This window comes from Micrasema longulum, unplaced genomic scaffold (genome assembly GCF_059751315.1).
Source record: "Micrasema longulum isolate JH-2025_06_02 unplaced genomic scaffold, ASM5975131v1 h1tg001278l, whole genome shotgun sequence".
Lineage (NCBI taxonomy): Eukaryota > Metazoa > Arthropoda > Insecta > Trichoptera > Brachycentridae > Micrasema > Micrasema longulum.
The window spans coordinates 107,741-133,027 of record NW_028278465.1 but is presented as its reverse complement, the minus strand read 5'-3'; the positions used below and the strand labels follow the sequence as shown (position 1 = coordinate 133,027).

General features: G+C 31.5%; 1 protein-coding gene across 1 annotated transcript in view; it reads left to right on the top strand.

Moving 5' to 3' along the window:
• The window catches only part of tup (LIM1_Isl and LIM2_Isl domain-containing protein tup), a 116,592-nt gene that overhangs the window by 2,595 nt on the left and 88,710 nt on the right, over positions 1–25,287 (top strand). The window contains exon 2 of the mRNA XM_088234746.1: positions 5,371–5,615. Coding sequence (XP_088090872.1) covers positions 5,513–5,615 — 103 coding nt within the window. The 5' untranslated portion in view covers positions 5,371–5,512. The remainder of the gene's footprint in view (positions 1–5,370; positions 5,616–25,287) is intronic.

Below are 25,287 nucleotides of genomic sequence, written 5' to 3'. Positions count from 1 at the left end.
TGTATCAAGCATTGTAATAAAAAATAAATTAACACGTCAGATACGAATGATTTTTTGTGTGTCAATATAAATAACTTCTTAGACTTTACTACAAAGTTATGTCGTCACTTTTGCTGACAAATGTCATTCTAATCAAGCTATATTTTAAGGACTATAATAAATTAATATCGACCTATATATATATCGATCGGAACCTTTCATATCGACATTTTTAACTCGAGTCTCTGTGAATTCAAATCATCTCTTTATAAATATTTTATGATGTTCTATTGCAACGATTAACGAAACGTTTGTAAAAGCTATTTATGCTAATGATCTGGTGTAAATTCATGTTATATTTTTTGTATGCTGACATATACATGTTTGTATATATTTTTCTTGTTATTTGTATTTTTGTTTTTAAACTTTTGTTTTTTTATATTATTGTTTTTTAGTTTTTTAAATTTTTGTATATCTAACTAACTAATTATATTGTTATATTTTATATTGTAAAAGGCACTTGTTTAGTATAAAAAAATAAGGTTAAGTTAACAATGCGTTCCTCACTGGGAGGATTCGTGTCGAGAGATACATTTTATATAGTTGGATAATTTATATACCGTCACTTTGGTGAAAATCACCTCAAGGGCGCTGTACAGTAAATAAGAATCCCTGCACGTCTTGCAGCTACAGAGAGCATGGACGATTGGGATTCTAGTTCCTCTAGTTTAGTTATTAAGTTTGATTTATTCATTTAATTTACAAAAGTCAACTGATGGAAGAGTTGAGGAAATGTGAATGTTTAAACATAGCCAGAATAGCGAATGTAAACTTATACCATCCAATGACATGTCATAAACCCTGTAAATGCTTAGACTTCCATATTCCATTCTTAATTTTTTTTCTCGTTGTAGCAATGAAAAGCTTGACACGAAAGAATGTGGCTCGAATCTTTTGAAATTTCATTACAATTTTTTTTAATTGAATTTTGAGTACCTACATACCTATGCGTGATTTTTGCCATTTAGGGAGCCATCTACATTGACAGATGTTCAAACAGATAAAAATATTTTATTATTTATTTATCGTGTAGGGAAGTACAGATGAGTTAAGCAAAGTACAAACACATTATTATCTCATCATTTATTTTACTGAGTCTTATGGTGCGAAGGGCACTGCATTGGTAAATAAAAAATTGACGTTCTTCGGTCATGACGGTCAAATAATAGCGTAACGTGTCGGGTGACAGTCAATTATAAATCTTTTGCGTATAAAAAAAAAAAAAAAATGAAACCGACCAATGACGTTGGAGGTAAAAAAAAACACTGACAGGTGTCCAGTGTCCAGTTCATTAGATCAGGTATATGACCTGATTTTCAAGAATTTCGGGGCTCCCAGTTTACAAGAACTTAGCTTACCCGTTGATTGCGCTTGAAATCTGCAAAACCATAAATCCAGAAATACTTTAGTTTATTATAATTATTATCGATAATTTATTTATCGCCATTTCAGTAAAAGTCGTCTCAAGGGCGTTGTACGATAAGTACCTAGGCACCTGCATATCCAAACAAAGTCTTTCAATTTTTATTTCATATGTTTTATTTATGTATTTATAAATGCATCTACACCTGAGATTTTATCATGTATTCTAGATTTAGTATACCCTCACGCACAGGCCATACCTATAAGGTTTTTTTTTGTTTTTATAAATAAAGTGATACATGTTTTTTCATTAGCTAAATCGTTCGGTCATTTGATAGACGTTTTGTCTCTTTTCTTGCTCTTAATCATTAAATCAAATGCAATTTTCCACTCATACTTTCCTTCATTTATCCCTCACCACTCCTCATTAATTTCCTTTCAACTATCTCCCCGTTTTGTTCATATTTATTTTATTTTAATTTATAGTATATTTATCTTTATAAATATACTTCCTCTGTACGTGTGATGTCACTGAACTCCTTCTAAACGGCTTAACCGATTTACGTGCGGTTTCAGAAAAATATTGATCTTTGCGCTGTGCGTGTTCGTAGATATTAAAATCTTCAATGTAATACGTAAAAAAGAAGTAAAGAGCATAAATTTTTTGTTTATCGATCTACCAGGGTTACATTTGAGGAGAATGCATATACAAAAAAAATTGAAAGATGTAGTTTTTTAGTGTCTAAAAATTTGTTTTTGAATGTATACAAACAGCATTTATTTTTTTGTGAATCTAAATAAGATTATTTCCTTATAATTTCTACCCATTTATTTTTTTTACTGGATTTTTGGCAACACCAAAATAATATTAAATTCAATACATTAAAAAAAATCGTTTTCCTACATTAGAACACCCCTCTGTTGGTGAGAAGACCGGAGTTTGACGTTTGCAAAAAGAATGCTATATTTGAAAAAATATTTTATGTTGAATTCAGCATGGAATTCAGCTATAAACATGTACTTAGGTACCTACTTAAATTCAAAATTTGAATATTATTAATTTTTAGTTTTGAAAATTAATCACAAACAAGTACCTGGGTAACTTCTTATCAATGAAAAGTCTTTTGCCAACGTTCGGACAGGACAACGTCTGTCGGATCCGCTAGTTTTTTATATAGTTTAAACCGTCGTCGCTTTATTGTAGTATATTTAAATAAATAATTAATTATTGGATGGCAGACCATACTATGTATTCATTTTTTATACTTTTTATTTATAATCGTTAAACCTGTACATCTGTTTGTATTCGAAATAAATCAAGTAAAATATATTACAAATGTAAACAAAAAAAAAGTACGGAGTGCACATGGAAGTTTTTGATTCGTGCTCTTTGTTTCTTATGAAGAAGTTCAGTGCTACGGGAAATTGGATGTAAAAAATATTTCTAACAAGCCACAAAATTAAAACATTTATTAGTATCGCGATGTTTCTAGGAAATGTGTAAAAAAAAAACAGTAGTAACATATTATACTTATTTTAAACAACTATATTTTATTTCATGTAACTCAATTATAATTCGTGCCATAATAGAATGCGATAGCACTAATAAATCAATATGAAAACCTCTCAAATCTGCTCAAAATCAATAATTACAATAATTTTTAAAAAGCCCTTCACGTACCCCAGCGTCAAGTTATTAGAGGAATTTGAGATCTTAGCCAAAGTCAATTATATATTTTAAGAATAATAATGTTTGTGAAAGAAAATTATTCTACCGAATCCCAAAAAGAACACTCCCACACTACCAGAAGTCAAACTAGAGGATGGGTCTTGGGGTCTACCAAACGCTGAATTCGGGCAATAAAAAAATCACGTTTCTGGGCCCAAAAATATTCAATATGTTACCCGAACATTACTAAACCATGACCCGGATTCGATTATTTAAATTTGTAAAAAATTGGTTACTGGGTTTAGGTCGAGAAAAATCGGAAAATTTACTCAAAAACATTCTTAAATGATAAATGGTATAAATTAATATTATATAACTGTAAAATAAATGAAGTGGTGAGTAGTAATGTTATTGTTAATTCTGCATAAAAATGTCTGCCTTAAAACAGGTTGTACCTAGTTAGGCAGACTAGAAATGATCCAGAGAAATCTGTTACCTATATGTGTATGTAGTAGATAAAGAAATTGTTATTTTTGTTAATAAACCATGGTTATTATTAATATAGTTCCTTATTATTAAAGGAACCAAATATATCATAGAAAAAAAGAGGAAATGTCTTTAGTTTGAATCCAGGGTGCGTATTTTTGAAAAGAAGGACTATTTTAATGTTTGGGATTAACGAAATATTATCAGTAAAAAATAATCAAAGAATTTTGGGCCTATAAAATATGCATGTATAATTTAATTTTACATAATTGTACTATTTCCAATTTATTTTAATTGAACCTTTTTTTAATGTTTTGCAAACAGAACGGATTGTATTATTTATATTTAATAAACGCCTGTTTTTTTTTGCTCAGAACTGAGCTGAAAAAACGATACATTTTTTAAAAAAGCTTTTTGCTTCGTTTAAAAGTTTAGCATAAAAAATATATAAAACAACCAATGAACTTTTTCGTTGTAGAACCAATTTAAGAAATTAAAATAAAAAAATAAAAATAATATTTATATATAAGTTATTCATTTTAAAAACACTTGGTACCCTTCCACTTATTTATTTCGACCAATTAGCGCTTTCACCCTCTAATGGGCATCTTCAGACTGGTGAATATTATACAGTGTAAGGATAATTTATATAAAACTAAATATTATCTAAAGTGTAGGTACATTTAAAAACAAAGCGCTAATTGGTCAAAATAAATAAGTGGAAGTGTACCAAGTATTTTTTAAATGAATAACTTATCTATAAATATATAAGTTATTACATCAATACATTTTTACCTTTTATAAAAACATTTAATAAATTTTAAATGCGGTCTTTTTAAAAATAAATATAAACCAAAACAGATAATATTTCAAAAAGAAAAAAGTGCTTGATTATATTTAGTATTGATAACAAATTTAGTGCTGTTAACTCTTGTGTGGCTGTGGTGTCTACATAAAAGACACATCTCATATGATATATATCTCTTATTTGTTTAAATGATGATGTATTTTTTGTAATCTTTAAATGAACATTTTCACTCCGGATTTGGAAAGTAAAATGTGTATAAATATCCAGGATTTTATTTAAAAAAATATTTACTCATGCTATACGAAGAATGAAAGTGATGGCAATGCCACAATAAATATGTTTTACTGTGGAAAAAAGAGTACGATAATAGAACCTATAACAAGTAAAACAGAGACGCTGTTGAAAAAGACAAAAACAAAATCAGAAATTCGTTCAATCAGTCGATTTTTGGCAGTGAACGGGAGTGCACGCTAGTTAAATGACCGGCGTTTTAATGATTTTTTCTTTTATTTTGCTTTAACAGGCCTAAATAATGTTATATTTTTTATAAATAATGTAAATGCGTAAATAAAAAATTAAACAATACGTCTCTATGTTTTTTTTAAAAACATTCGAACTTCAGAATATTGTCTTTTGCTTGAGGAAACACGATGTTACAATACCGCGTGTAAAGGATTTTTTTAGCATAGCCATTTCAGAGATAACTATAATAAATATATACAGGTATTTCAAAACAGTTGTTCACTTGATAACTTGATCTTTCTATGACTTTTAAAACTATTTTACCTTTAAGTATTGTAGAATTTCAGGGGTTGGCTATTATGACTGATCAGTTATAAGACCATCACTCCATTTAATATATTTATGTAAAAAAAAAAATTGATAAAAAAGGGACTAGCACGTACTCGTCTTTTTAAAGCCTTTGGAAATTCAAAAGCACAAAGTTACACATTAATAATAATATATTCCATCCAGACCATCACAACCCCATTTTTTCCATTCCCAGGAACTGTGTAACAGCGAATCGTCAGCCGCGGGCTAGAAAAGCCATCCAAAGACCCAGAAAGAGTTGAAGACATACCTCTCGAGGTATCCGAAGGGATAGGCAGAGAGTTTAGAGAACAGGCGGAGACGGGAGAAGAACGTGAATGGTGATGGCCAGCGTAGCTAGCGCGGACCACCGCGCGGCTCTCGTCCAGCCCACCCTGCTAGTGAATACGCGACATCACATGGAGTGCGACATACTACCGAGTGAGTACTGGTTTTTGTTCGATTTGATAAGCTAAGCAAGTAAATCAATGCAACAATGATGCGTGTGTTACAGCCGGGTTGTCATTTTAGTCAGGATCTATCGCATCCCCAGATTTATGCTGTATTGATTCTAAATTTCGCTGTTTGATTAATAAATTGAGTTATGCAAAACATTAAAAATAAAACAGTTAAGTAAAATATCAAAAAGAACACAGCAGTAATATGGAAATATAACAAACTACGATTGCCGATAAAAATATGTGAAATGGATTTAGAAAAATTAATTGTGTATTCAAAATCAATATGGATACTGTGGAAAAATGTTTTCATTTTTAATTTTTAAAATAAAATTGTTAAAAATACGCCTCTTACAGTTGTGACATCGAAATTCGTAACGACGTTGTATTTAGATTTAAACGATCACCAACAATGTTCGAAATTCAACAGAATCGTGGCCTTTTAGGGGCGTGGCCAATGCAATGAACCGTTTTTGCGGGAAATTAAAAACATTTTTTTGTTCAAAAAAGTTTTTTTTATTTGACAGTAAGTGACAGTTTATTTGACACAAACCCTTATTAATTTTAAAATTAAAAAAAGTTATATTTCCCCATTGTGATGATACAGTTTTCTTGAGCAAATACCTACCATCAAAAATACGCATCATAATGTCAAAATACATGTTACGAGCAATTTTAAATGTCAGCAGCTTTATTTTTCTCTCCTGTATAATGGCTGATTTAAACATGCGACACTCTCCTGTATAATAGCTGATTTAAACATACGACAGTGTACTTCTGAGGGTGCGATATATTGGCTAGCCATATTACAGAACGGCTCCGTATTGTAAATGAAACCGCTGACAATAAGCCATATCGCATTTTTGCTGAATTACCACTCGCCACATTCAATGGCATATTTCTTCACTCATTTTGGATAATAATATTTTTTCACACATGATAATATCGACCGAAGACCATTTTTCCTGTTTTTTTTAACATTAGGGAAAAGTAGGGTTATCAGGGACCCAAATAAATAAAAAAATATATCAAACAAATTGTTATTTTAAAATTTATTTTGACATTTTTTTCCATATTTTATTTTTAATTTTATAACAAAAAACATATTTTTCATTAAAATTTTATCAAACCACAAAACCCTTGCCGTTCTTAATTACCCAATACCCAATGGGGTAATTGAAATGGAGGTGACGAGTAAATTGGAACAAAACGGGGCAATAAAGAACTATCCTACACCTATTTTTTTATTTTCTTTGCCAGAAATCCCAAATAGAGCCATTCCTAATTTTATCACTAATACAATATTTCTTGTGTGCCCAGTTTAGACAAATTATACACATTATCCAACCGCATTTTATCCTACATAAGTAAGCACTTACACTTGCCTAAAATTAGCCATAAACCTATTGTACCACAAAATAAATCGTGAAGATCTATTTTTATGCAATTGAATCTAACCTAGAAACTTGACCGCCTTGTTATAAATATGTTTATTTCACCACATCTAAATGTTAGAAATTGTACCATAGTTAATCATGAACTGAATTTAATATTTTTTTATCTTTGTAAGTCGTGACAAGTCATTCAAATAATTCAAAATGGCGAATAAAAGAAAAACATTTTTTTATGTAGCGAATTAAATATATTTGAAATATGTACCTCACTAATGTTTTGAAATATTTTATACAAATGCTATTTGAGATATTGCGTATCATTCAATTTTGATATGAGGTATTAATTAAATTCCACTATATATTAAGACAATTAGTAACGAGAAAATGCTCAAAAAGGCTATAAAAATGGATAGTGGAGCTGGGTAGAAGTAAAATGGATTGTCTTATTCGCCCAAACCAATATTGAAACAATTGCTCCAAACGTGTATAGCTTATGATAGGTTTTTGTTAATTCATTGTGCGTTTTGTAATATAAACAATATAGGTGTAGATAAATTAATTATAAACATAAATGCGTTGTGTTTAAAACTGTCTGAACATTTTGTTAATTATCTCTGATTATGAAGTTAGTCTTCTTTGTTTATTCTCAAATGTAAAAATATTTTTTTTAAAACCATATTGTTAAGTGTTCTCGGCACGGGTAACCCCAGTGAGGTCACATTATTTTTATTATTAATTATAGTATGTAAGAGACAAAATATGAATAAATAAATTAGTAAAATTAAATACCTTAAATCTACGAAAAGTGCACACACTTTTAGATCCGTGCCAAACGCAAGTCCGAGACAAGCACTGTGTTATAATTATTTATTTATTGAGATGGCTTAAATTTCATAAATGAAAAAAATGAAAATGAAAAATGAAAAATATAGCATAATAATTTAAATCAAACACGGATTTGAGTGTACGAATTTTATTTATTTTATTTTTAAAACAAAAAAACGTACCTTCAATTGTTTAGCCTTGTTAGGACATTTCCAAACAAAAGAATTATTTTCGCAATATGTCAATAAATACTTAAATACTTACCCCTAATTTTTTAAAAGGTGTATTTATTTTAGTTTTTGTAATAAACAAAATTAATATACTAAAATAAAATAATAGCCACCCCGCTTCATTAAAACCCTCCAGATATTTTTCATTTTATCAGACGGAAAAGTTACCAATGGAATTTATTTAAAAGACATGGATAAATTATTTTATGTTCATAAAACCTCCAAAAACGAAAAAATAAATATTTTTAGTTGGAATCCAAACTTTCGATTCGTGATTCCCTAAAATGACGTTTTTAAGGTTAGTGACTTGCCTAAACGGCCACAATATTTTACATGAATATTAATTTTATCTTGCAGGAAATTTGATTTTTATTTAACCATATCAAATTCCAATAATTGTTTTTGGGCCTAGCCAATAACAGAGTATTAGGACATAAGCCAATGTGCAATGTGCATATCATTATTCCTTCTCTTTTTAACGAAGCTCTCCATTTCTGTAGAGATACCTGTAAAAATATGTTTTTATCAGTTTCTTTTGATGATAATACAATTCAGATAATTAGTTCAGAGTTCTTTTCTTGTTTTTTTAATGTCGAATAATTATTATTTCTGCCGAATGCAACGGAATTGCGTTATTTTTAAAGGGTCTTTATGTGATCGTCTACCCGTCCTCGTCACACTTAATTATTGCTACTCGATACCGTATCTTGCATCTCATTTACAAATTGCGAACGGAAATCGGCAAAGATAACCGTCTATAACAATCGAGATAAAATCAGACATCCGTTAAAGTCACTTAAATAAATTTTGCACTGAAAAAGTCAATCCAGCGGCTAATTTTGCGTGGAAAAACATTTTAAAATCAAATTAAATTAAAAAGGTTACTGAATTAAACCTTCAATTAAGAATTACTTTTGAAAAACGAAATTTATTAACAATTTGTCAGAAATCGTACACTTACAAATGGCCAAATTGCAGTAGTGAATTTTGGTATAATTTTGATTCGAAATTCATAATTTTAAAGATCTCGTAAGGTTTAATAATAAAAACGCACAATTTTGTTCATAATAAAGTGACTTTTTAATTATTTTTTTTGCATTATTTATTTATTTATTTATTTATTCATTCATATTTTTTGCTTACAAACGATAGTTAATAATAAAAATAATGTGACCTCACTGGGGTTTTCCGTGCCGAGGACACTTAACAATATACTTTTTTTAAATTACATTTGAGAATAAACAAAGAAGACTAACTTAAAAAAACGAAAATAATTAACAAATATTCAGACAGTTTTATAAACAAGGTATTTATGTACAACTATATAATTTTTTTAATCTTATAATGTTTTGAGGATGCCACAGTGCTTGCAGGCTGGCTGGATGTCCTCCCTAATGATTTATTCAGATCTAAATTTGTTGCAACAGAAAGGGGTTTTTTTTGAGAAGGTAATATGTAAGTCTAGACATTTACAGGGCTTACGACCTGTCATTGGCAGGTTTAAGTGGCCACTTTACACACACTGTAAAATTGACCATTCTGCCTATGTTTCAAATCTACATTTCCTCAACTCTTCCATCTGTTGACTTTTAAGAAGTATAAGAGCTGAAATCTTTATCATATGGGTGAGATTCATCCGGCTGAACCAATTCACCTACCAGGCAAAGCCTGAAAACAATTTTCCAATTTTTATACTTCTTTTACCAATTAATTAATTCAACAATTTTTCGAGTAAGTCCAAAAGTTTTCAGGCAGGCTAGATTTCCTCCCTAGGGAGTTATTAAGATCTAAATTTGTTGCAACAGAGGGAAAACATTTATGAGAAGGGGTTTAGGTTTAGGTGGCCACAATACACACTGTGTAACATTCACTATTCTGCCTATGTTTGAACATCCACATTTCCTCGACTCTTCCAAAAATGTTTTCTTTCTGTTGCAACAAATTTAGATTTACAATATCTGAGTTTGTCCAAATGTTCGTAGACAAAATACTGGATTTCACCCCCTCGAGAGTCATTAAGATTAACAAATTACAACATGGATGGAGAGTACCTAAATAAGGGAATATGGCAGTCTAGGCATTTACAGGGCTAATGATCTGTCATCGGCTGGTTTAAGTGGCCACTTTACACACTGTGTAACATTCACCATTTTACCTATATTTGAACATTTAAATTTCTTCAATTGGTCAAACACATGTTTCTTAACCTGATGTTTGAATTTCGTTTTTTTTTTGTTCATAAACATTTTTTCCCGTGTCATAATATTTTTTTTAATACCTTTATTTTATTTTATTTTATTTGGGAAATCAACAGTTCTACATACATATTTTTAGTAAACAAACAGATATAGTGTATAAACTCAGAACTTATAACAGATTTCCACGTAGTATACAAAGTTAGTAAAGAAAACATATTACATATCAAATAAATACATACAATTTATACATATAAAAATGTTATTTTCATGTACTCAATAATCAAAGATTTTTTAATATTTATTTTAAGAACGTTAAGTTACTGTAAATTGGGCGGGATAAGGACAAAAATGCCTGAAGAGGGATAAGGAGGGGAGGGGAGATGTACATTTATTTATTTATTCATTTAAAATTACAAAATTATATATTTATGAACTTATTAAGGTTTTTTAGGCTACGCCCGTGTCAAGCCACAATAAATAACAATAAAAATACATAGTAAAATTAATTAGATCAAATTATAATGACATAGAATCACAATCTAGAAAAAAAGGTAAATGTATTAAATAATCAAATTCCAAAGAATACAATGCAAAAAAGATAATCAGAAATAATTTTAAAAATATAAATTATACAAATTAAGAATTACACAATCAAATATACAAAATAATGGCATCATTAAAATCAACAAAATAATAGTAAAATATAGTAGTATAAAAAAAAATAACACAAAATAAGCATAATTGAAAAATTGAAATATATAAAAGCATAATTGAAATGATAATTGAGTTATGTTTCTAGAAATTCACTCAATTATAGTAAGAAATAAACATATTGTACATTGAAAAAGTCCTACGAAAAAAAGCATTTTTAACATACGATGTTTTACTTATTGGTACATGAAACAGGTGGTACCGTCTACAAATCCTGGCTGGTGCATGTATTGTTATTAAACCAAGCAGCTCTGTACAGTCAACCATTCCTGTCATAATAAAATTATAAAATTGAATTTTGCCACTTCGCCTTTTTTCTAAACGGGGGTCTGATTTTTATCCTTTCTCTGGTATTGTGATCACGTTCATGTTGAAAAGAAAAAAGACAATTGTTATTTTTTCAATGAAAAATCAAAACTATCTGTAGGTATAATTTTTACGATACAAATATTGGTACTCTGATCTGAAGTTGAATGTTCTAATTTGATCAGTCCGTAATAAATTCACGCAGAACGGACGTTGAGGCGACAAACGGTCAAAATAAAAAGTATAAAAAAACAAGGCAAGAGATGTCGGGTTTAAAGGAGGTTTCTGAAGTAAGAATGGAGGTAGATAAGGTAGAGACTCTGAAATCGAGTTATTTCTTACAAAAAAAAGATTCACACTCATTATCATGATACAATTTTATTATTACTATAAACAGATAGAATTGCTTATAAGAATATCCCAATCGAAGCTAAACTGGCAGTGCGCAGCAGTTTTAGTTCCAACACTTATTTATATGAAGCACGAAACTGACAGATGAAGGATGAAAGCCCAGTGAACGCGGTCGAAATACGATCTATTAGGCTAATTTGTGAAAAATCCATAAATAACAGGGTTGTGAACTATAAAATAAGACGGGAGTGTAAATCTGAGTCAGGCTATCTGAGGTGGTTTGGTCATGTAGAACGAATGGATAGCGAAAGAATGATAAAACTAGTATAGATGACGAGAACGACCAAGGAAGACGTGGCATGATCAGATAAACCAAAATCTTAAGTTTGGTTATGTCAAAAGCAGGCAGAACTGAACGGCATGTATAAATGTGGAGGAACCTAGAAATGTACGCCAGGATAGACGTGTGTGGCGGTCCATTCTCTCTGCCTACCCCTACGGGGAAATGGCGTGATGGTAGTAGTAGTAGTAATTTATTTCTTATATTTAATAAGCTATGCATTTATAATTAAGTAGTTTTAGTTTTTTGTTATTGTTATAGAACTACTTATTCTTAATAGAAAATGAAAACGGAATGTTCTTTGTTTAGGAAAGTCTCCATCTAACATGGCTCAGCCTGTTATGGAGATTTTTCATCTTTTAAAGCATAAGTAGTTCTATAATTATAAAACAATAACAAAAAAAACTAAAACTACTTACTAATAAATGCCTAGCTAATGCAATGTAAGAGATCGAAAATCGTTATTATACAAATATAAAGTATATATACGTTCCAAGAATACATGTCACTTAAACATTAATAATATACTATAATATATAATAAAAAACAAATCCAAATAAATAGTAATAATACTACCTGAAGCAGAATGCAGTATGGATGGAATATCCTTAACAGATATCCACACTGTAGTCAAAAGTAGCTATCACGCGCCATTGTTCTTGAACTTTGCAACAATGGTGATTGGACTCATAAAGGTAATAAACCAAAATCAGTGATCGAACATCTCATTTTCAAGACAAACAAAAACGATTTTTTCCGAGTACCTTAGCCTTGTACATGACACGTAAGGCTTCTAAATACAGAGGTCCAAAATATATATAATTTAATTAAAAAAAAAAACAATTCTACCTGTATGTATATAAATATAATTTGAATCGGGTTGTGGTCCCGTGGCTAGCGTTGCGGACTCACGGGCCGGAGGCCCGAGGTTCAAACCCCACTCTACCTCAACTTGATTTCCATTTTCTAATAGTGAGTTAGTTAGTTACAATTCGTCGAAAATGGCCACTAAAATTAAAATGATTGTGTAAATTATAAGAACGCTAAGATTTCTTATTAAAAAAAATGCATCTTGTCATATATATGTCCTTCGGTTCTGCCTGCTTTTGACATGACCAGACTTGAGATTTTGGTTTATCTGATTATGCCGCGTCTTTTACGTTTAAGTTTATAAAAGACACGTGTGCCGTGTACACTAATAACATAAAATGTAACCCGAGTAAATAATTTGCTCAACTTGAATTATTAAAAAAAAAAATTATTTTTTTTAGTGTACACGGTGGCGGGAGGTTTGGACGTATGGATTTCGTTAATTGGGTCTCCTACCTCGGGCGTAGTTTGTTTAGTAATGTCAGCGGAGACAGAGAGCGTAGTAGGCGCCACGGACGATGCGGATGGTCACAAACTTGATCATGAACGGTTGGTGTCCGTAAAATACCGGAATTTTCATTTACACCGCTGTTAGCCATTGAAGAGGTGCCGGCGGGCGCCCTGCCGTACGCCGTGCGCGGTCACCCAGGGGCGACACACCGCGGGCTCAAGAACAAAGTCACGACATTTTCATATCATTAAACATAAAATAAAAATAAATCTAATTTTGTTGTAACAGAGATTGAGATTATTTTTATTTTTTTATTCGTATTGTAAAGTAATGCCTAGTAGGAGAAGGCCCGTAGGTACTAAGGCAGACTAACATATATGTTTATTTATATATCTCCATATACATACAGACACACGTGGCGTGCCTTCCATATAGCCACATAAACAGTGCCTACCCTACTAGAATTTGATTAAAACAATAATAAAAATAATATAAAATATGCGAGTAAATATTTGTAAAATTTGAAAAATGCGCCAGATATAATTCGGTTAAGTACTGTATCATACCGATCGGCGCGCCACTATCAGCTGGAGTTGGCTAAGGCAGAAACTACAAATGCTTATTTTGTTCATATTGCAGCTGTAGTTTACATTAACAAAACGTTTAAGTGTGGGTTTTTTTCAGTTGTAATTACGCGTTTAAAGGTAACTGTGTAGGCAGTGTTTTTCCATGAGCTTTAATGCATTGTTTTTTTTTAAATCAACAGGAAAACGGTCAATGAATGAACGAAATGAACTAGAGTTCCAAATGACATGAAGACACATTTAGTTCAGCGCTCTTTTCGTTCGCGAACTAACTGACCAAGATGTGAGAAACGTATCTCTAGTTCAATGTTTCCGACATTGTCAGTACGACCAGGTCGTTCGCGATCTATTACATACACAAACATGTTTATGTACATAATTATTATCCTTCTTGTCTTTGTATTGTATAGTGTTTAAATTGTCGTGAATTATATAAATATTATCTTGCAATGTGGTTTAATAAGATTTCAGTTCCTTTTCTTCCTAACTTAAAAATAGGAACTTGGAAGTCTAGGCATTTGCAGGGCTTATGATCTATCATTAGCTGGTTTAGGTGGCCACTTTACGCACTTGAATGCAACTTAAACCAGCCAATAACAGGTCATAAGCTTTGTCTAAATTTTCATATTCCCTTCTCAGCATGTTTTCCATCTCTGTTGTAACAAATTTCGATCAAAATAACTCCCTAGAAAGGAAATATGGTAGACTCATTACCACTAGCAACTAAATTATTTAAAAAGATAAAAAAACAAACAAAAAGTAAAGTTAAGAAAACACTAACAGTTAAAATATTATATAATATTATGGTGTATATTGCTTACATTTAATACATTTAGTATGATTCGATCGTCTAGGAGTTAGAAAATGCGATATTTCTGTTGAGGATGCATTTTTTTTAAAAAACGTCATCATGCCTTTTCCGCATCTAATGATGCATAGGGCAGTGGCTTAGCAGTAGCGATGTAGGGCCGCGAAGGTTATTGTCTTAATAAGGTTTTATTGTCATATTATGCCTTCTTTGTTCGGTTCGTGTACCAATGGTGCACGACATCTTTTATGTCAACCTTTTTCTTTTTAGCCAGATTTGTCGACGCTGGTAGGTGAGGATATGAGTAAAAAAATATGCTCTTTGGGGGTATTTCACGGTACGTACCTACATCGGACCTGCCAGGGACTCAACCCAGGACGGAACGACACCAAGTCATAAATTATAAAGATAACTCTCAGACACAGCAGGAAGAAACGTAATAATTTTCACAATGCTGCTTTACTATCGATGGCAAACACATAAATTATTGCGAATGGACATGGTGTATTACGCGATATTTTTGCAAATCATGTAATGAGACGGGTTTTCATTTCATTAAAAATAACAATATAAATATCTAAATTTTTTGCAACATAGAGAGAAAACATTTTTATGGATGAAATTATTTTTTTTAAAATTATTTTTATTCATATTATAAAGTAATGCCTAGTAGGAGAAAACTCGTACTAAGGCAGACTAACATGTATGTCAATTTATATATCTCCATATACATATACACACACGTGTGTACCAGGCACGTGCAGTGACTTTTATCAGTAAGGATGCTGACAACAAAACCATCATGTTGCTTTTTTTAGTAGGTTTATTTAGAATTATTTAATACGCTATATAAGTTGTCCATCAGAGTAACAATAATCAATAATTGACGGAGCACAGGCGTCTAGAGGAGAAGCAGTGATTTTTCTTATTTTCTTCTTTTTCCACTCCTAAGTGGAGCATGTGGGCATTATCAGACGCTTCCGGGAGACCTCGTCGTTAGCCAGCCTTCTCGCCTCCTCCAACGTCAATTCTGCGTCTTTTAGTTTAGCCGAACACAGCTGAACGAGCGCCATCGATGGTCTTCTAGGACGGTCCCCGTAGGTGTGAAAAGGAGATAAATTATATAAACATCAAAACACCTAAACCAAGACTCGAGACAATAGTTTTTAAATTTGACATGGTGTATCACGCGATATTTTTGCAAATCCTGTGATGAGACGGGTGTTCATTTAATTTATTTATTCAGATATTTGGAACATTACACAAAAAAGACCCAATTCATTCTTAATACAATAATAGATCACAAATTACAGTAGATAGTTATGTTATTAAAATAATATAACAAAATGTAAAAAGAAAAATTAAAAGTTAGAAAGTGCTTTCCAGAGGGTAGGCCCACTGTCGTGAAATATGTCGACATCCGAGGCGATGCGATTAAGTAGCAAGATTGTTCTACCAACCGGCATAACCATTGGCAGGTTGGTTCTGCATCGTGGTAGGTAAAACAATCGATACTGTCTTTGTCGAAGTTAGTTATCAGGTACGAACAGACCTACATCCATCAGAATTTCTGAGTTATGTATGCGACCACCGATCACCTGGAAGAAGTGAACACCCAAATGAACGTCCTTCCTCCTCCATAATGACTGATAGCCTAGCATCCCCAGTAAAAAGTCGGTTGGGAAGAGCCAAGGATAATATCCACACTCTGTTGTAATCACGGATCAGAGATCTGATATAAAAACCTCGTTTTGCCTCAACCTGATTCCCATTTTCTAACAAGGTTATTTTCTACTAAAATATAACGGCTCTGCTATTAAAATGTGTGGGTGTGTAAAGTAAAAAAAAAAAATTGTCTTAAAAAAACTGTGGTTCACAGATGTATATTTTATGGAAAATAAATAAACAAAGTTATTTTATAAAATGCTGCGTACGTCCAGTTGCATTCCACCGGCAACACTACTGACTAGTCCAACTCGTTAGCGTCCACGTCGCGAACCCTGGGCAATAGGATCACACTCATAACGGTGTGATCACAGCAGATAACTTGAGGATGAAAGGCGAGTTTCTGGCGCCTCCTAACCAGAACCAACCAGCTAAGGGAAGGAAACCCCAACAGAAAAATCCACCAGAGAAGGCAACGGGATACCAACCTGGTCATCCGTTCATCAGTGCGAATGAGCAGTCGTCCTGGCTGCGGAATATAAAATTAGCGCAGGACATAAATGCTGTATCTACTGTGATCGCCAACGTCGAGAAGACCCGACAAGGCACCCGACCGGAAGAGAAAGTATGAAGCTGTCTGATTAAAAATGAGGGAATCATAATATTTTGCCATTTTAAAACGTCGTTCTTTTTGAATTGTGCCATTTAATTTAATTCTTACATTACATTCCTGATAATTTTTTCCCATTTATTTATTTTTACTGGATTTTTGGTAATACAATAGTAATATTATCTGAAATTAAATATATTTTTTAAAATCGTAAATTTTTTAAATGAATAAAATGCACCATTGTTGGTGAGAAGAGCTAAGTTTGACATTTTCAAAAATAATTCTATATTTGAAAATAAACTATTTTATGCTCTGCAATTCAACCATAAACAAGTATTTAGGTACCTACTTAAATTCAATATTTGAAAATTAATAACTTTTAGTTTTGGAATCCAATCAATAACAAATACCTAGGTACGTACTTATCAACGAAAAGTTTTTTTCCAAGGTAATAGCAGGCAAGCCAACGTTCGGGCAGGACAACGTCTGTCGATTCCGCTAGTTGTGTGTAAAATATTATTACTTTTTGACCGGCAGATGACGCCCCCTGAAATTAGGCTAAACTTATGTGATTGAGGAAGTTCAGTTATTTAAAAAATATTTTTTATTTGTTATTAGACTATCAAACTAAATCATTTTTTTTTTAAAATGGCATTTTTGAAGTGTATTAACAGCCCTTTGATTTTTTAAACTTTTGTGTTTTTGAAATTACTTCGCCTGTGACGTCACAAGTTTACTACTGAAAGTGTAAAAAAAAGTTTTTTTTATTTTTTTAAATTTATAATAAATAACCACATGCTTCAAATAAAAGTTCTAAAAAATAAATTATTAAAATGAATAAAATAAATTATTGTTTCATCCCTGATTTCTTGGGTGCCGCAGTCGTGTCCAATGGTGATAATTTATAGAGAGTAGAGCTGCTATCTTTACTACACTTCACATATTAATAATTAATTCAGTAAATTTACCGTTCTATCCTCTATTAGTACAAGGATCCTGGCGCCACCGCCTTTCTATCGGTGCGCTATCTGTTTTAGTATTAAGATATATAAATATATAGATATTATAAATATCTATATACCGCTAGATTTAAATTAGGTTCGTAATAATTATCGAAAAAATAAAAGATTTGTGCTACCCGGATTATTTGTCTAGCGACTGCCAATATTTTGGTTATGCCCAAACGTTTGTAGACCAATACTGTAATTTTCCTCTCTTAGGATTTCACTTGAAGAAGGTGAAAGTTTTTTTTAAGGCCATACTATGGCCATACTAATGAATTAAGCCGCAAAATATTTTTCAGCCTACTCTCAATTAGAAGGTTGCAAAAATTCTCACCCTATAATACTAAAGGCATTCTTATACGAGCATTACTACTACCCATTCTAGATTACGCTGATCTTTCCATGACTGATTTAAGCTGTGAGCAACTCGATAAACTTGAACGACTTCAGAATACATGCATAAGGTACATTTTTGGTCTTAGGAATATGACCACATTTTTGATTATCGTAGGCAGCTGAAATGGCTCAAAATTAAACAGCGGAGAGACTATCACTCCTCTTACTTCTGTTCAATGTACTTCAAAGTCCTAACGCTCCTATATACCTGCGTGAAAATTTCAACGCTTATCAGTTCATGGTTTACCCCTTCGTTCTAATTCTCAAGGCACTCTCTTAATACCCATCCACAATTCCTCTTTCTTCTCTAACTCATATAGTGTCCATGCGGCTCGACTGTGGAATCATCTCCCATCCACCATCAAAGATGATACTATATTATCTCTGTTTAAACGTCTGAAGAAACATCTCTTTTCTCTTCCTTAATCTCTCCTCCTTTCCTCTTTTTTCCCTTTTCCCGTTGAGTAATAGTTTTGATTTAACGTAATTTAAAACAAATACGTTTATAAAAAGACATTTAAGTTTGTAAGTGAAAGTTCTTGATGGAAGTTCATTGTAATTTATTATATGAATAAAACAGGAGTGATACTTTAATCCACAAATTTGGAATATCCAGTGTATCCAGTATGGCCATATGTATCCTTACCTCTGTTCTGTATAAATACATTTAACTTTTTAATAAAGATACCAGTCTCGAAGATGTCGCGAAAGCGATGAAACCGGTCACTGGATATTCCCAATTTGTGGATTAAAGTATCACTCGTGTTTTATTTATATAAATACGTTTATCTTTACTTTTATATATTTTTAGGTTTTTAATCTTTATTTTCTATTGAATATGTTCTGTAACTTGAATTATAAAAATAAAACTAATATTTTTATTGGTTGTTTGGAAGAAATTGCCATTTGGCAATAAGCCCGTTAACGTACAAATAACATTACGTACAAAAAGTTAAATAAATAAATCAATCTATTCTTTTTTTAATACATTTTACTTAATGTTAAATTTTTTGATATCTCTATAACAATATATATTAATGTATTAGAAGCAAACTTAGAGATCTCCATTGAAGGAGTTACTGAGACATTTGCAAAAAACTTTGAAAAAAAGAATTGTCAGAATGCTTAGTTTGCGGTGACAAGTAGTATAGTTGAAATTTAATTTTGTAAGATTTAGAGACGGTTTTGAATTACGCTATTATTTAGGTAGGTTGGTTTTTACGTATAGTTTATTTTGGCATTAATAACTAATTTTCCGTTTTTGGTAGAGATTTCTAGGTTTTTTTTAATATTTTTTATTTTAATTTTATTCATTAACCCTTACGGATTACATTCATTTTCTAAAAATAATATATCATTTTTTATTTATATTCTGTTGTTGATAATCATATTTTGTACGCCTTTTGAAAAGTTTGTCTGAGTATTTTGTTGAGTTTTGTCTGGTACTTTATCATATAATTTCAGTCACTGATTTATAAGTCTCGATTGTCCTTGTCTTGTTTTGGAATGTTGTATGTGGTATTGTTTTGATGTTCTTGTATTATGTCGATGTTTATTACAATATTATTTCTTTGTCTACAATAATATCAGTGGCTAACTGATAAATTAGTTTCTAGTTGAAAAAGTTTAGAAACATTTAATTGTTTAGTTTTTAAAAAGATTTCTTTAGTTGGTGTTAGATAAGGGAGGTTATTATACTAACTTCAATATTTTATTTTTCTGTCGTTGTAGTCTGTTTATGTCGTTTTGGTTTCCTGTTCCCCATAGTTGTTGCATATATCATATTTTAGATTTGACATAGGCTTCATACATAAGATTTTTTTCCATTTTCGGAACAAAATTTTTGATTTTGAAAAAAGACTCAATAATGTTTCTATTTTGCCAATTTAATTATTGATGTGAGCTGTCCATTGTCTGTATATTGTCTCTTTGCTTCTAATATCCTCATTTATTTATGTGTGCATACATACATATATCATATATGTGAGTGTATGTATGCATATACCCGTGTATAATCGTTCTAGTAACGAAAGCACCCTTTCAATACTTATTCACCGCTCTAATTTTTTTCTAAATTAGCTGCTTAATACCCACTAATGTCATAGACGCCTCTTCTTTATTTACATTCAAATCACGTATGAAATGTCACTTCCTGAATATTTAAGTTTTTCCTTCTGCTTCCCTCTTTACTCTCTCCACTCTTCATAGTTTAGTGTAGATATTAAGTCAATTTTAGCTTCTTAAAAAAAAGTTTTATCAATAATTTGTTTTATAAAGAAATTATTAACAAACCAACAATATGTTGATTTACCAATGTTTTTCTCAAATTGAACGGTTTGGGTAGGTAAAAAAAATTACCTAAAGGCAATATGCCCGCCCTTATTAATTTATTTATTTTATTTTATTTCGGATTTTTACAGCTATTACATAAACAAAATAAGTAGAAAAATCTTAACAATGCTAAAGCCAAAAAAAAAATCCACTGTGAATTTAATGACACATAATATATAAGAAAAGCAGTTTAGTAATTGTATTTGTGTGACGTTTGTATTCATGTGTATGTGAATGTGTGTATGCGTGAATAAATGAGGGAGAGGATACACGTGCGTGTGGGAATGAATGAGGGAGAGGGTGCGTGTGTGTGGGTGCGTAAGTATAAAAAAAGAATTGTTTAAAACTTGTAATTGTATTAAAAATGGTACAATAAAGAGCTTAGTAAAAAGTTAGAAACCTTTTTGTTAAAATTCAAATCAAGAAATGATATGTTACTTATGCATATGCATGTAAACTGACTATGTTATGTGAAGTGTTTAAATAAATAAATAGATGCATTCATAAATACATTATAAAAAAAACATAGAAAATAAATTTGATAGTCACATTTTGGATTTTTTTTTTAAATTTGAGTAAGTGGAAAATATGAAATAAAAAATAGATGCAGAGTAAAAATCATTCAATTAAAATTAGATAATTAGTCTTCATACAGAGTATGTACTGGAATGACAAAACGTCAAATTTTAATGTGAATCGTGACGTATAAGGGGCGCGGCCACAGCAATATGGCGTTTTCGCGGGAATTCAAAATTGTAAAAGATTTTTTTTGTTTTTACTATTGTAAAATAAATTAAACCTGACATTTCGCTATTGAAGACAACCTTCCAAATTGTTAAATATTTGGTGTAATAAAAATTATCCTTGTTTTCAATACCTTAAGACTAGTTTGTTTTATTTTGTAAAATAAAATAAATAAGTATTTAGTAGCTTCCAATAAAATATGATTGCGTCTCTAGTACCTATTTAAGTTAATTTATTTTTACTAAAAAATATCGTAAAAATACATCCGTAGCATAAAACCTAAATAGCCATAAAGACTAATAGAGTAGAAAGGATTATGGAGTAATATTTAGTATAAATATTTTCGTTATACTTTGTAATACTCTTCTACACGTGGCCTTCGATTTATAAGACAGAAATGTTATCTTTAGTAGATTACCGGTTATTGAAGATAGGTTATGTTGGTTCTTAGACCTCCGGCGTTGGCGCAAATTCTCAAACTGTGTGAAAATAATAATCAATTAGAGTTTTAAGATATTTTGAGTAGTAATGTTTGTAGTGCTATCAGAAAAGTTCACAAAGTACAAATATGTCAAGCTACTAGATTTCAGAGGGCTCCTTCGGGCAGTTTTTTAAGTAGGCAACGGTTATTTTTTGTTTGTTTGTGAGTTTCAGATGCGGAGTGAGGTATGTGGTGGGCAAGTTGTGGTGAAATGAGAGGGAACACAAAACAAACCATCACGCCGTTTCCCCGTAAGGGTAGGCAGAGAGGATAGAACGCCACAACACTCTATCTTTGCATACAGATCTCGCTTCCTCTACATTCATACATCTTCTCATGCACGCGCGCCGATTATTCCGACTTTTGACATGTCCATCTTTAAGTATTTTTTGGATTTGGTCATGCCATGTCTTCCTCGGTCTTCCTCTATTTCTGCATCCATCAACATTCGCATTGTAAATATTCTTAGCCGTTCTCTCGCTGTCCATTCGTTCTACATGTCCGAACCAGCGCAGAGCTCCTTTCTTGATTTTGTCGATAGTGCTTGTCTCAGCCTTACATAATGTACGGATCTCAACATTTGTGCATCTATCGTACATAGTTTTACCACACATTCGCCTGAGAGATCGCATTTCGACATCATTCAGCCTACTTTCATCCCTGTTTTTCCAAGTCTATACTAATGAGAGGGAAAACATTTTTAAATATCATGTCATGTCATCTTAAACGCTGTACAATCAAACATACGAGTATATTGCGCCGTTACTATCTTGAGTTCTCAAATCCAACGAATAAATGGCGCTGAAACTTTACTCCGCGTTCAATGCTAAAATAAAATTAAAGTATTTCTCTTTCATATTTAAAATTAATAATTTAAGTTAATTGTAACAAAAGTAAAAAGTTTTGTTCGACATTTGAAAACTCCCCGAGACTGTTTGCTTAACTTATCGACTATTTCTATCTGCCTCGGTATTACAAAGCCGGCTTTCGGGAAAATAAATAAAATATAATAGTAAAATTTATTTTTAATAAAAATAAAAATACGAATTTTGCAGCACAGCCTTTTAAGAGTTAAGAAAATAGCAGTTTTGTGTTTTAAGTTTTGATCAAGTGCCAGTATTAGCACACATATAGGAGTACTGGCATTACACATACAATATACAAGAGTCGAATAGTCGGCTCGATAATTAGGTACAATTAATTGGGTTTGAGAACCACTGGGCTAGAGGCATGCGGCAGCATGAAAGGCAAAATTAACATATCCTTGCGAAGTTAAATCTTGTCCTAGACACTGTAACGCAAATTACACAACCCACTGGCCTCCTAAACTCCCTGACGCCGCCTTAAAAAATACGTTTTTCCACATACACAACTCTTAGCGAAAAACACGACAAGCCGTCCAAGAGGTTCTGTTGTTATAAAACTAACACCTTGGGTCTGCATCCGTAAGCGCTGGATTTTGACAAGGCGGGGTTGAATGAGCGTCCGGGATACAAAGTGTTAAGTCATAAATTATATTGGTGATTTGAAATTGTTAGGCGGTTTGATTGATGAAATTATATCGTGATTTCGACATTTCGTGACGCAATTAATTAGTGAGTATTTATAGAAATGGTCGCTAATATGACTTGATCTTGTGGAACGAATGGATGATGGAAAAATGGCGAAATTGTAAATTCTTCATCTCTAGATACGTCAAGAGTCTGAGAAGAATCTGCGCGCGTAAGAAGTATAAATGGAGAGGAAGTGAAATTTGTATGCAAGGACAGAAAATTCATATTTTGGTGATTTTTACTATGGGCGTCGGAGTTAAGAAATTAAAAGATAATTATTACATCTACTATTATTATATGAGTTATTAAATTCAAAAACAAAAACAAATTACAAATTGATTTTGGTAGGTAACTGTACTAACAAATGTTAGCAAATATTAGTACTCGTCTCTTTGTCAGGACTCTTACTACGCCAACATGCAAATACTAAAATACACTTTCACCTTTGCCGTTTACGAAAAAAATACGAAAAAACATATCAATTACATGCAGAGTTAAAAGAGATGCAAACACCACCATGTCCGAACATGAACTAAAATAAGGTAAGTAATATTTAGTGTTATGTTGGCGAATGGGCGGGGGTAGGTGTTTGGGAAGGGAAGGGGCTAGGAGATTGAAATTTACACTGTTAGTTAATTTTAAAATAAAAAAGTATTCTGCATTGAAAAGTTATTTGATAATTTATTAGGGGAATATTATTTTTCAAAGCTTTTTTAGTAAAAAAATGTATGTCATTGCATAGTCATATTTACTAGCATTAAAAATAAAATTAAAAATAGTTAAAATGTTTGACAACAAAGTTAATGTTTGAAACATAAGTAACTGTATTATTTAATACAAGTAAACACAACTCCTTATGGGATTGAATTAAGTCTTGTTTACATACGTTTGGACGTATTCCAAATATTTTATTTGATTTAAATAATCATTTTCTAGCTGGATTGCCATGGTTTAGCTCGAAGTCTTATATGTTTATCGCGTTTGTGAATATATTTCATACCATTATTTTATTGTCCTTGTTTGTTGTTTCTTGTACATATGTTTCTTCATGTAACTGTTGTAATTGGCTTAGGCCGTTTATATTATAAATAAATAAATACATTAAAAAATGAGAAGTGCGCTGTTTTTTAGGACTCAAAACCAATAACAATAAGTAACTTTAGCCCTACGGGAAATTTGATAAAATAAATGTTTTTTTGCGCATGGTAAAAATTGGAGCATTAATTTGTATGGCAAAGTTTCCTGAAAATGTTTGAAAAAAACAAAAAAAAACCTTTTAATATAACGGACTACTTTGAATCTCTTCACTGGTTCATATGAATCAACCTATGATATGAGAAATATGGAAGAGTTCCGGTTTGCTTGCTATGGATGGACCAATGGGAAGAACTGAATGAAAATAAGCGGAAAAGAACCTCTAACGTCACACGCGGAGTTATTTTAGAAACACAAAACTTAAAAAAATCGTAGCGCTGATAATACAACAAAAAAAAAATCTTTTTTGGATTAGTTTAATAGTCTGTTAACAAATAAAAAAACCACTAAATTTTCGCATTCGTAAAAACTCTGACCCACGTTATTTTGTTTTCAAATAATATACTTTAAATAAATAATACGTTAATGCTGTAACTAGATATGGATATGTATATATATATATCTAGATTGAGAAAGCTGTGCCATCTATTCTGCTCTCTTAGAGACATTCTGGATATTGGCACTCTCAGAAGTGTGTACTTTGCTCTGTTTCAATCCACTGCAACCCATGGAATAGCTGGCTGGGGGGTTGTGCGGCATCCACTCTGA